The sequence below is a fragment of the Mustela putorius genome, unplaced genomic scaffold (assembly GCF_011764305.1).
Source record: "Mustela putorius furo isolate JIRA1106 unplaced genomic scaffold, ASM1176430v1.1 tig00000228_pilon_pilon_pilon, whole genome shotgun sequence".
Taxonomy (NCBI): domain Eukaryota; kingdom Metazoa; phylum Chordata; class Mammalia; order Carnivora; family Mustelidae; genus Mustela; species Mustela putorius.
In genome coordinates, this window is record NW_025421322.1 from 11,496,992 (window position 1) to 11,511,637 (window position 14,646).

At 38.7% G+C, this 14,646-nt stretch overlaps 1 protein-coding gene across 1 annotated transcript in view; it reads right to left on the minus strand.

Annotated features, from left to right (window-relative positions):
- RSPO2 (R-spondin 2) overlaps window positions 1-14,646 on the minus strand; it is a 155,356-nt gene that overhangs the window by 59,448 nt on the left and 81,262 nt on the right. The window contains exon 3 of the mRNA XM_045078051.1: window positions 13,426-13,614. Coding sequence (XP_044933986.1) covers window positions 13,426-13,614 — 189 coding nt within the window. The remainder of the gene's footprint in view (window positions 1-13,425; window positions 13,615-14,646) is intronic.

Below are 14,646 nucleotides of genomic sequence, written 5' to 3' on the forward strand. Positions count from 1 at the left end.
TCATTTTTTAAAAATATCCCAAACTCAAATTTGTGAAATATGTTAGTAGATGCACTGAAATATCTGAATGCTTAAGAATTGTATCTTGCCAAGGGGGGGAAAAAAAAAACCACAACTATATCTTGCCCACCCACACACACACACACACACACAAATCTGAAGAAACACTGAGGTTTGTGTATAAAATCATGTGGTCAAACAATGAGGAACTATAAAAATGTTGGCTCCATTTTTCGTATATTCAAGTAATGCATATTTGAAGCCATTCTCAAGATAACTGAAATTAAAACATAGACACATTTGCCTTGAATACAAAACTAGGTGTTTAAAGGGACTTCTTTACCCACTTAAAGCAGATCAGGGGAGGCCAATTACCTCAAAATAAAACAGGGAAGGAATGTGATAACAGTTTAAAAAAAATCATAAAGCAAATGAATGTCTCCTATCAAATTTTATTTTCCTACCAAGCAGCAGATTGCTCATCTTGGTTACTCTTTGTGCTTTTCCCTTTTTTTTTGAAATTTGTCAACCTTTCATATGAAGGTAGAACCAGAGCAGCTTAATAAACTTCAGACCTGGGACTTTGCTGAATTTCTCTAAATACTGGAAAATGCATCTCTCTCCACCCAACGAAACAGGAGAATATATGGAAACTAATATAGGTCTTGCTCGCCACTCAACCCTCATGCAAGGTAGACAAGAACAATCTCTTAATCCCTTCACACTCCCAAATTGGCAAACTTTTCCTCTAAAGGGCCAGGTAGTGAGTATTTTAGGTCTTGTGGGCCATGCCATCTCTGACTAAACTACTCAACTCTGGTAGAGCAAAAACAGACCTACATCTAAAATATGTAGATGATTCAGTGTGGCTGCTTTCCAATAAAACTTTATTTATGAGCACTGAAATTTGAAGTATCACTTTTGTGTACTACGAAAGATCACTCCTCTTTTGATATTTTCCCCAACCACTTAAATGCCTAACAGCTATTCTTAGAAGAGCCCCACAAAAAAGGTGGCACTGGATTTTTGCCCATAGGTCATGGTTTGCTAACCCCTAGGCTATGGAAATGATTCAAAGCCATGGGGCGTATTGCAAGAGAAAGAAAAAAAGAAAAATATTTCATTTCTAAAATCCCAAATGGTAGCTTTTAAGCTTAGGGGGGCATAGTGATGTTTTATTTACATCATCTGACAGTGCAGAGATGACAAATACCAAAGGAGTAAGAGGATGTGGAAATGAGTTACCTCAATGTGGGAACATATTTAGTTTCATGTTTCTCATACCATACTGATAAATCAAGAAAGAGGACTCCTTATGAGTTGCCAATAGGTCAAAATTCTTTGCTGTTTTAATAAGCTTTTAGTTTCTTGATTACATGTGACATTGACTTATCTGTGAAGGGTTGGTTAGAGAGAAAGAAGAGAGAATAACTTTATCAAACTATGCCTTTTGGCTAAAACCTGCATACCATTTATGCCTAGCATCATGGTCTGAAATACCTGCCAACTCTGTTTGTGAAGATGGCTTTGTTAGGTCTGCTTACCCAGCCTGATGACAAAAGTAGGTATTTTCAGCCATGCTATGTATGGGCAGCAAACACTCAGGCTTATCAGTGGACTTCTCAGAACTTGTTACCTGCTCTGTAAATGGGGTTAACTCTGCTTCAGTCCTAAGATTACCAGGAGCAAATGAAAGGATGGACGCAAATGTACTTTATACAGAAAGTGCAAAATAGAAGACTTATTTGCACAAAGGAAAACAGCACAAGATAGCATCTGCCATTAAAACAAGGAGACTATGGACTCTGAAAAACAATCTGAAAGGTTTGAAGTGGCAGGCGGGTGGGAGGTTGGGGTACCAGGTGGTGGGTATTATAGAGGCCACAGATTGCATGGAGCACTGGGTGTGGTGAAAAAATAATGAATACTGTTATGCTGAAAATAAATTTTAAAAAAATAAAATAAAAAGTCTAAAAAAAAAGGATACTGTCAAACTTGGGTCTAGACAGAAATAAGAGGCTCATTCAAAAAATTATGGCTGCATGGATGGAACTAGAGCGTATCATGCTTAGTGAAATAAGTCAAGCAGAGAAAGACAACTATCATATGATCTCCCTGATATGAGGAAGTGGTGATGCAACATGGGGGCTTAAGTGGGTACGAGAAGAATAAATGAAAGAAGATGGGATTGGGGGGGAGACAAACCATAAGTGACTCTTAATCTCACTAAACAAACTGAGGGTTGTTGGGGGGAGGGGGTTTGGGAGAAGGGGGTGGTATTATGGACATTGGGGAGGGTATGCGTTTTGGTGAGTGCTGTGAAGTGTGTAAACCTGGTGATTCACAGACCTGTACCCCTGGGGATAAAAATATATGTTTATAAAAAATAAAAAATTATATTAAAAAAATGACAAAAAAAATTATGAAGCCCACAAGAAAATTAAATGTAAGCTTGAGAACTAAGATTTTGTTAATTAAATAGCAGAGCAGACTTCTTCCTTTTCAACCATTAGGATTCTGATTAAAAATAAAAAATCTTCCTTTACAAATATTTAAAATTATAAAACCATGTTTGCCACAAAGAAGAAAATAGTTATTCCAGCTCTCAGGATATCTATTTGATAGAATTTAGCTTCCAGAATAAATAGAAAGTATGGACCATTAGTTTTCTCCAGAAGGTTATGTACTATCATTTAGACAGAGTGGTTGGCAACAGAGGCTTTGGCTTGGCTGCCATGGACCAGCGTGTCAAACATCCCTGGGGTGAGGGGAATAACCTCTACCACAGTTGTTGGTGGAATCTCTTATGTGGCTTACTTCTTAAACCGTTGATGGCTTAATCACACTGGGGCTACAAGTCACAATGGGCAGAATGAAGATGGTTCTGCTCCAGCCACAGGAAGACCACTGTCATCTTTCAAAGGCTCAAGATAGTCATGTCATTTACCTGCTTTAAAATCCGGCTGGCTTCCCTTCACTTCCAGGATCAGCTTGACTTGACAGCCCAAGATCCTTCTCAAACCCTTGATTTGAGAGCCCAAGATCCTTTTGAGCAGAAGGATCTTCTACTATCCTCTTACTTTCCTTCTACTTCCTTCTATCCTTCTAATTCCTGAGTCTCATCACCAGGGGCACCTGTACACTGGCCAGGGTAAAGTTTCCTCCAAACTCCCCAAGTTCTCCCAGCGTACAGATACCTGAGACAACAAGGGAAAGAAACCAGCTTTCTTTGGGAAAGAAACCAGCTTAAGAGAATGCCTTCTCAAAAAGTGTCAAATTAAAGTGAGGACCTACCCCCCACCCCATTCGAAAAAGAAATTCTGAAGTTTAATAATATGTTTGGTTACTTTATTTTCCACAAGAAGCAGCATGGTATGGTTAAAGAAACCTAACTAAGTGAAATAAATCAGACACAGAAAGGCAAATATTGCATGATCTCACTTATATGTGGCATCTAAGAAGAGAGGAGAGAGAGAGAGAAGGAAAAGAAAGAAAAAAACTCAGGGGGGAAAAAAATCAGTTTTGCGATCCCGAGGCTGAAGGTAGGGTGAGGGGGGGAATGGAAAGAAGGTGGCAAACATAGAAACCTCCAGTTGTAGGATAAGTGAGTACTAGGGATGGAAGTTCCAACAAGATGAACTATCATCAGGACTGTTTCTTGGTGTATTTGAAAGGTGTTAAGAGAGTAAATACCAAAGATTTCACCACATCTCATTTCTTTTATTCTTTGTATTTAAGTGAGATGATGGATATAACAAAATGTACTGTGGTAACTGTCTCATAAAATATGTAAGTATAAATATGCTATACACTTAAACATCTATAGTGCTATATGTCAATTATAGCTCAATAAAAATGGGTTAAAACAAAACAAACAAAAAAAGAAACACAGGTGTTAGCATCAGAGAAAATCCTAGACCTCATTCTTAGGTCTGCTTATGTGCCCTTGGGTAGGTTTCTGAGGCTCTCTGAGCTTGTTTTTTCAGTGATAAATTTGACTATCTACATCACAGGGTTGTTGAGAGAGCATTTGAAGAGCCATTCCCACCAGGAATTTGAGGAGAGGAGCTGGTCTGGACCAGCAAAAAGCAGTCATTTTTGGAGGCGGTTGTAGAATCATAGAATATTAGAGCAATGACCTCACAGCCTCCCTTACTTTTTACATATAAGGGCACCAGTACTCAGAGAATATGAGCTTCACCCAACATCAGAGTACATCAGGACACCTGACTGGTGTCTAGCCCAGGAGCCAGCTGTGGACAGAGAAAGCTGAAGGATCCTCTCAGTCTGTGTAGTCACTATGATCCCTTGTCTCCTGCCCATAAACACTCTCCTGCTCTTCCTGTCAAAACATGGCCCCAGATCATGGTTTACAAAGTTTCAATTCATGTGGAAGCCATATTTCAGTCAGAATCTTTATCAACAAAGTCAAAACAAAAGTGAATTAGACTCTAAGATACCAGACACAATTGGAAATTAGAATATGAAATAGGAAACGCGCCAGGATACACAAAGTAATGGCAATCTCAAAGAAGAGCAAGTCATGAGAAAGTAGAGAAGGCAAAGATGGGAGTTGGGGAGGGGGGACTCGGGATTACTGGAAGCCTCCAGTGTTTTCTATTCTGTTGTGATCAAGTCAGCAGGGCACCCAGACAGATACAGGATTACTGATCACACTGATGATTAATGAGGGATACGGGAAGGCCACATACTTCCTCAAAATATCCTCATATGCTTAGGTGGTACTAAAACTTGACTTTTACTAAATACAAAGTGCCCTATTTGGTAATCAGCGACAGGTGGAGAAACATAATTATTACACTGTAGCAATTCTCAGAGTGGAGTTTTTCTTTTTTTTTTAATTAATTAATTAACTTATTTATTTGACAGACAGAGATCACAAGTAGGCAGAGAGGCAGGCAGAGAGAGAGGAGAGAGGAGGAAGCAGGCTCCCTGCTGAGCAGAGAGCCCGATGCGGGGCTCGATCCCAGGACCCTGGAATCATGACCTGAGCCAAAAGCAGAGGCTTTAACCCACTGAACCACCCAGGCGCCCCCAAAGTGGAGTTTCTGACCCAGCCCCTCAACATTTGCTTGGCACTTGTTGAAAATGATAAGTTCTTGGGCAGCATCTCATATCTACCATATCAGAGACTCGGGGCACAAGGGGTATCCCTTAGTGTTTTCACAGGTGTTAAACACCAAATGTCTCCTAACCCTTTGCTATCTAGCCATCCAGGTGGGGTGAAGACAGGAGAAAATAAAGCTAAGTTACACAATTTCCATAATCTTTCAATTACTGTTCTCACCTAACTGCTAGCATGTCCCTTCTCTGACCCCTTTTATGAATCTGTAATACACCTACCCTAATTTTCTCTTGTGCTTTAGCAGTACTTTGGGTAATAGTTTTAAAACACTATTATCTGTTTTTCTTTCTTTTTTTTTTTTTTAAGAATGCCTATTGCTATATTTTTAATTTAAATTCAATTAGCCAACATATCCATGGTCTGATTCTCATAAGTTTCACCTGCAACCCAATTGGGTCTTCAGTCCATCCATAAGCATCTTCTAAGTAAAGACATTCCTATTTTTTTTATTTCTCATATAATCCCACCAATACAAATACCATAACATCATATTTGTTAGCGGTCTGCATCTGTATAGATCTTTGAACACATCTCATACAGACTTTATAGTTCTCATAGTAATTATATACCTCCCTCTCACAGTTCACAGTTGTTCAGATTTGATTAAAAATATTTTAAACATTTGTTAATTTTAAATACGGAGACCTTTTCCCAAATGCATCATTAAACTTCATGATTCAGAAATGGCAGGTGTTTCTAACAGCACTTGAATTTAACATGTAGCAATTCTTTAAAAACACCTAAACACTGGTCTTGGAGTTTACAAATTAAGGGATGCTTATATTTAACTACGAGTTTTCTCATATGTTCAAAATTACTAGTTTTTAAGCCTATGTCATTTCAAAAACATGTCAACATTCTCTTAGCCTAGAACACATTTTTACAAACTGCCCAAATGAAGCAGAATCATAAAATATGGCAGAAAGAACTAAAAACAAAAGTAGCAAATTCTCTGGATTCTGAGCTCATTTCTGTAATGTTTACAAATGATTTTTGAAAATACACTGCCTCTGGCAACAAAACTATGTATTATTTTCTTATAAAAAATGAGCTGGTTCTTTTTCCATCACTTCAGCTTCTTTCTGACCCTCCTCCTGGTAAATGAATAAAATGAAGCCTTGACTGATGGGAGCCAGATGATACTTCACAGGTTGCTGATTCAATAAGCATTCTGTTCAAGGCTGGTTTTCCCACTTGGGCTTTGGACTTTATGTTCGTCTGTCTCTTCAGTGACCTTGTTTCCTCAAGTGTCCCCCTCTCTTGCTCCACCTCATCTGGCTCTTTTCCAATCCAGTCTTCTTCCATTTCTCTCTCACACATACACACACACACACACACACACTACAACGACACACTAAACACACACACACACACACGCACACGCTGATCTCCTAATCCAAGAGCCTTCTTGCTAGCATTAGAAACTTTTCAACCAGTGCAGCAATGAAGGAAAAGACGATGACTATCTACAATCATGGTGTCTGCTTACCTAAGACTCCACATGCTCCCTCCAACCACAGCTATCAGGATAGTGCTCCAACAGAAACAATGAATTACTCCCATTCAGATCAGCAGTTCTATTGTTTAAACAGTCCAACTCTGACATTGACCCCTTGCTAGTTCTCAAACCTTCCTGCTTCTTTCTTCTGGGATATCAGTCTCTCATTTTCTATTTTCCTGATGACTCTGCCATAGGCTGTTCTTTGCCTGCTCTTAAATGTCAACATTCTTCAGGCTTGAATCCTCAGCACTCCCCAAACCCCTCAGTTAATATCCTCTTCTTCTAGCCAAGGGTTGAAATTAGACCTCCCTTGAGATCTTTGAACACTTACATCTAATTGCTCATTGGGTACCTTCCCTAGGACATCTCATACCACCTTGAGCTCAGCAGGTCCCCAAATCAACCATTCTCCACCATAATAGCCTTTCTCACCACCACATATGCCACTTCTCCTGTATTCTCCACCTGGATAAATTTCACTCCACAGCTCCCAAGCCAAAATCGTTAAGTAAGCCAAATCGTAATCTCAATTTCTCCTTTCATCTTTACCCAACATCAAATGACCAAGTCCTATGGATTCTTCCTCACTCGCTCTCTCCATTTCCCTGCTTCCACTATGACTATGTTCATTCATCCATTTATTCCTTCAACAAATACTTGTTGAGCCCCACGGAGGGTCACACTATTCTGCACTATATCAGCCTAAAGAGGACAGCCCCAAATCCCTTTCCTCTTGGATTTTACCTTCTAGTGGGAGAGAAGAATAAAACAGAGAAGAAAAAATATACAGGATATTAGTTACCCATAGTGCTAAGGAAAGAAGAGAGGGAAGGAGGCAGGGAGAGAAAGAAGAAAGGAAGGAAAGAACTAGTGGGATAAGGAAAGTTCACATTTTAGACAGATCAGCCAGGGAAGGTCTGATGAGGAAAAAGCTCTTCTCATTTCATTTTTTTTTTTAAGATTTTTATTTATTTATTTGAGAGAGTGAGAGAGAGAGAGCATGAGCAAGGGGAGTGGGAGAAGGAGAAGCAGACTCCCCGCTGAGCAGGGAGCCTGATGTGGAGCTCGATTCTGGGACTCTGGGATCATGACCTGAGCTGACGGCAGAGCCACCCAGGCGCCCCTCTTTTTTTTTTAACCCTTGATCCCTCTTGCCACCTTCACTGCTGACCTCTCTTAAACTCTTCTTTAATACTACCAAAAGGAAAGTAGTTGCTGACTTTATCATTCCCTTACTTGAAATCCTTGCTGGACTACTTGTGGCTTCTGCAAGCTGAACCGCCTCAACTGAGCACATAAGGTCTGTTGTGCCTTGGTGGCTGCCACTGGGACTAGCGCCGTTTCTGGTTAAGGAGTGCAACAGGACTAACCCCGGCTTTTGACTTAATGACGGATGACTGTTTCTGTGTCTCCACGCCTTCACATGGGGCTTTTCTTTTCCTACCTATAATGCTTAATCCTAATAATTCTAAAAACACCCATGGGCTTCTAAATACACTTCAGAAAGTGTATATCACCCAGCTTAGGTAACTTCATAGAATAAAAATCCCACAACCCACTTTGCACTCTTCTTTGAAAACTGAGAAAATATATCTCTCACAGAGGATCTGGCACAGGATAGAAGTGAATTATAGCCCCCTTTATCACACACTACACTGAGTTAATTACCTGTCTGCTTCACTCGAGCAGACATTTTGGGTCATTACCGACATTTTGGGCCAGATAGTTCTTGCTTGCAGGGGGCTGTTCTGTGCACTGTACAATGTTTAATAGTATTTATAGCCTCTATCAACTAGATACGAGTAGCAGCCCTCAAGCTTTAATAACCAAAAACGTCTGCAAATTTTACCCAATGTCCCCCAAGGAAGAAATCAGGCCTGACAGAGAATCACTACTGTATACCACAAACAACCCAAGGGCAGAAACTAACTATGACTTCTCATTATTGTATCTCCAGGTATCTAGTACAAAAGCCAGCACATAGTAGGTGTTCAATAAATGTATGTAAGAGCAACAATCCTGACTTTTAGCACCACAGAGTAGTTTTAATTCTTTTTACAATGTATGTAAAAGTATATATATTTTTATGGCTTCCTTCATTCAACATTACATTGTGAGATTTATCTACATTACTATAGGTTGTGGTAGTTCATTTCCACTTTTTTAAATTCATGATGCTTTTTCCAATGTTCTATTATTTGGACATTTGGGTTATTTCCAATTTATAGTTGATATGGGCAATGTCATCATGAATACTCTTTTTTTTTTTTTAAGATTTATTTATTCGACAGAGAGAGAGTAGGCAGAGAGGCAGACAGAGAGAGAGAAGGGGAAGCAGGCTCCCTGCTGAGTAGAGAGCCCAATGCGGGGCTCGATCTTAGGACCCTGAGATCATGACCAGTGCTAAAGGCAGAGGCTTAACCCACTGAGCCACCCAGGTGCCCCATGAATATTCTTTTATATTTGTTTTGGTTACAACTCAAGATGGTAGTTTTGTTGGAGGAGGAGAGAGGGGAGTAACTGGAAAGGGAGAACACGAGTGTCCTTGGGAGGCTAACAGTCCTCTTGACCTATACTAGTGATTGCCAGTGTGTGTCCACTTTGTGATAATTCACTGATCTCTCCATTTATCATCTTGAACATAGAGTTCTTGTGATTTTTCATTTAAAGTTTTTTTTTTTTAATCAATAAGAATGAGACAGTTTTGTGAATAGAGGGGGGAAAAGCCAGCAATTCTGGTAAATACTGTACCATGCCAATATTCGTGAGAAAAATAAATGAACCTACCAAAGAAAAGCATATTAAACAGAAAATGCATTTTCGTACATTTTTGTCAGTAGCACCCATTGTTATTAAGATGCAAGGGAAAAGGTCTACTAGTTAAGATGCGACCTGCTACAACTTTCTAGAAAGCCACTTAACAACATACATATCCAAAGTTTACAAAATATGTAATATGGTTATGTGTCAACCTATCTCAGAAAAGCTGGAAAATGTAATTTGTTTAAAGCTTTGTTTATTATGCAAATAAATCAGGCAATTGTATAAAACTACATGTGTGTATGTGAGAGGGACTGTATGAGGATATTCTTCATATGACTGCTTATATTAGTGGAAAACTAAAAACAAATCATAATGGGTAATTAAATATATTAGGATATATCCATTCAGTAGGATACGTGCAGCCATATTTAATGACATTAACAAAATGTTCATAATCCAGTAAGTTAAAGCAAGTCACAAAACAGAACAATGATACATTTGTATGGGGAGAAAGACCTAAATACATATAGAAACAAATGGTTGGGAATAGAAGCCAAAATGTTAACCCTTGTTATCTTTGAGTGTTTTTTTATTTTTGCCTTTGGCTTTTAAGGTCTATGTGCCAAGTTTTCTACATGGAATATTTATAACAAAGGAACAAAGGAATAAAGCATTTTCATGTAAATGATGTAAATGAGTTTATCAATAAATGAGGAAAAAATATGAGAAATATCACCTAACAGAATCAGAGACTATGGAGGCTTTTACTGTCCATTCATGTATGTATTTTTCATAATATGTTTAAAACGGCTAGTGAATTGGTTTTCACAAGCCTGTCTGATTTTTAAGCTCCACACTATGGGCACCAAGAAGCCAAACCTAGACACTTCCAAGAGCAAGTCTTCCTTCAGAAGAAGGATGTTGTTTTGCAACTGAAATATTACTCCAATGTTTAGAAAACAGATGAGCAAGTTTCATTTCTAGGAATTTTTGTCAAGCTACTGTTGCTTGAGGTATAATTTTCTTCTCTACAATAGAACAAGAATCTCTTAAGAAAGTGAGTAGGATTTCAATTTCCAAGTCTGTGAGAGCTTTTCCAATTTAATTCTGCCTCCTTGCCTCTGAATAGAATACAAACAATGGAATATATATACAGAGTACAGGGGTGGGGGGGAGCAAGTCATTTGTATGAAAGAACCACAGCCATCCAAAGTCATACTGAGAATTAAATAATTTTCCACTTTCACTTTGAGTCACAGGAGTCTTGTTAATAAGCCCTTCCTGCTTGTACTGGAAAAGTTGTGATTTCCTCTAGGTCAGTAAACTGCCCACATTGATTGTGTTCACTTACAGTAAGGATAACCAGAGCAAACCCATTCATTCGTACTTGTAAAGTCACTTTTCAAGGCTGATTTACAGTCACTGCTCTCCTTTCTAAGAAAATGGGTAAACTTAGCCAAGGATGGGTCTGTGAACCCTTGCCTGGACAGATCTCCAAAGACACTCTGCAGTAATCTGGAGGGGACTACCAATACCAGTTTGCCTGGACAGTCCCAATTTATACCAGTGTCCCTGAATAGTTATTAATAGCCACCCCTTTGACTCATCAACATCCTAGGGTTGAGCAATGCATGATATAGCCAGCCTATTATCCATACATAGGCTGTATAATGCTAGGCTTAGAACTTGGAATAACTGCCTGGAGCCATCTACACTCTAACCTCCTCTTGTGCACAGATAGTGTGGAATAAAAAATGCACCAAAGATTCACAGACTCAGATCCCTTAACACATCCCCCTCAACCAGGTGGTCTAAAGCAACCTGAATAGAAATCCATTTCAAGGTAGACCTAGCCTTCCATGAAAGTTAAAAAAAATTTTTTTTAATTAAAAAAAAAAAAGTTAAAAAATTATGGGAGACACTTTCCTAGATAGCTCCCAAATCACACAACTTAAGGATAAGGTACGTATTTGCAAAAATTAGCCAGCCTGTTGATGATACATGTTGGGAGTTCTGTCTCTGTAATTTTTAATCCAAGCAATTCCATGAGGACGAGTAGATCTGAATTTCCTCTAAGCCTATCTATTTCTATCTCTGCTGATGGCAAAACTACTCTTCACCTTGAAACCTTAGGATCAAAGCTGATGCTCTCTTTTCACTCTCTGAAACTGGTTACTAAGACCCACCGATACTATTCTTTAAAGCTCCGGAATTCATTACCCACAAACGTTCATCAGAACACGATTTCTAACCTGCTTCCTTTCCTATCCCTCTCCAATTCACCTCCCCCACTGCTGCTACAATCATCCTGAACAAAGCAACCTCTTCAGTCCTTCCCTGCTCAAAACCTGTAGGTATTATCCAGACTCCTTGGCCTAGCAGTCAAGACCTTTCTCAGTTCTCAGTTCCAACCACCCTTCTTACTAAGCACACGTGACTCAATGGCTCTCATCCAAGGATAGTATTTCTCTTTTAGGAGGTGTTCGAAAATGTTTGAAGACATTTTTACTTGTCTCAGTGACTTGTGGGCACAAAGGACATTTCACAGGCAGGGACTGAGGACCCTAAGTGTTCAACAACATAGATTCAACAACATAGATTTTGTCAAAATACCATTAGCGCCTAGATGAGACTTCTTGCTCCCAAGCAAAGTATTTTTAGATATGTGTGGTTCCTTCTTTCTAGAATCTGTTAGTTTTGCCTCCTTCCAAAATAATATTGTCTTTGGATGATTCCATTCAAACTCTCTTCTTATCTAAAGACTTTGGGTGATTTCATTACCATGTATACAGTAGTAATGGGAGATGATTAACTTACTCCCATAACACACTACTTGCCTGCTGAACTGAATTAAGGTTAAACTTCTTACCTATTCGTCATTTCACTCCATGTCCATTTTTTTCCCTTATACCCTCTATGCCCTAACATTTAAGCTCCTTAAAGAAAGGGATGTTTCATGGCATGTCACTTTTTTTTTTTTAAACTCCAATTACGACTGTTTACCTACAAGTTGAGAATAATTCTAGAAGTGATTTTTTAGATTAAAAGATTAAAAATCATCCCTGCATGCCTATGAACAGAATGCTATTCCTTAATCTTTTTTGTAGTGGTTAAACTTCGAATTCCGAACACTCTAAGGTAAACTAAATATTTTAGTTACATCTTTTATTAGTAATGGTGCTTTACAGAACCCTGAATGTATGAAGTTCTAGATTAGACTAAACAAGGGATTACAAACTCAGATTTAAAAAAAAATAAATAAGGCAAAAGAGGCCACAGACACTGTAGTGAAGTAGCGAGAATGTTCCCAATATAAAGATATTTAAATTCCTTGGGGATTTTGGCTTTACAAAATTCGCTAACAAGCTTGTGTTTGAGATACTTTTTATGTGAAAAACACTTAAATAATATTTTTTTAAAGTGTGTGTGCAATATACTTTTGTTTTTTAAAGATTTTATTTGACAGACAGAGATCACAAGTAGGCAGAGAGGCAGACGGAGAGAAGGGGGAAGCAAGTCTCCCTGCTGAGCAGAGAGCCCGATGTGGGGCTCAATTCTAAGACCCTGAGATCATGACCCAAGCCAAAGGCAGAGGCTTAACCCACTGAGCCACCCAGGTGCCCCTAAAAGTGTGGGTGCAATATAGTTCTAGACAAAAGATAAAAATGTTCTTATCCGGGGCACCTGGGTGGTTCAGTGGGTTGAGCCTCTACCTTCGGCTCGGGTCATGGTCTCGGGGTCCTGGGATCCAGCCCCACATTGGCTCTCTGCTCGGCAGGGAGCCTGCTTCTTCCCTTTCACTCTGCCTGCTTCTCTGCCTACTTGTGATCTCTCTCTGTCAAATAAATAAATAAAATATTCTTAAAAAAATGTTCTTATCCTACCCCACTGAAGTTTAAGCTTAGACTATTTCTGTAGTATATTTAAAAAAAAAACTTTTTTTCACTCAAAATTTGAAACTTAGTTCCCCTAAGTTGTATAAACAGTAAATAATAGATAAAAATCAACTACTCACTTGCACATCTGTTCATATCTGGGGCTCGGTGTCCATAGTACCCGGATGGACAGGAATGCAGGCACTCTCCATACTGGCGCATGCCTTCTCTTCGAAGAAAGAAGAACAACTTCTGTTGACATCGGCTGCACCCATTGTCCTTGGAACAAGACAAACAACCCTTGCAAATGGGATTTGATACATAACTAGCTGTAAGAGAAAAACACAAAACACATGTTCAAATAGGAGTATGATCAAGATGTCAGGTCAATATAACATGGTGAGAAAACAAATGCCTTTTGTCCTACTCAAATTGCATTGAAATGCTAAATATTCCCCCACTCCACCCCCCAAAAAAGTTCATACACAACCAAACTTAGAAACAAAGAGGAAAGTCAGAGTTCGAGCTGAAACTAAATGGCTCACAAAGATGTCAGACCAGACAGAGGCAGACGGCATGGGAGGGTCTTAAATCCAGACCAAGAAATATGCATATGAAGACCAGACCCTTGGGTCTCGTTGTTGAGCAGGTAGAGAGAAAATATAATCCATGAGACACAAGAAACCCAAATTTGCAATACATCCAAGTATGAGATCCAAGTTCAAAGTATCAACGTAGAATCAAATCATTAAATCAAGACTCTAACATAAAAACATCAATCCATGAAAACCCACAAAGAAAATAATATGAAACTACCCTAAAGAAATGTTCTACAATCCTGAGACCTAGAACTTACATGGAAAGCCACCTTCACATCAAAATGAAACAATCACAGGGACAAGCAAACCTCCATGAGGAAGAATCACCAGCCTTAGAGAGAGAGATCTCACACCTAAAGAGTCAGAAATAATAGAACACGTTCCTTAATAAATTGAAGAACTTTTCCCTTCCCCCACCAAAAAAAAGAAAGAAATAATAGAACAATCTGAAAGAGACTTAAAAGTGATTATCTTCAGAATACTTAAAAGAGATAAAGTAAGGACTAGAAATCACAAGGGAAGAGGGGCAGTATCACCTAATGACTGTGCAATTAGAAAGAAATGAAAATTCCAAAACTGAAAAAAAAACCCAATCTATGAAAAATTGAATAGAAGAAAGGTATTTAACTAGAAAACAGGTTTAAATAACTGTAACACCAAACACAAAAAAGATGAAAATGTGGAAAGGTAAGAAACATGTAAAAAGAAAAAGTTTTAATATATGATTATTAAGTGTTACAGAGTAAAAACAAAACAAAACAA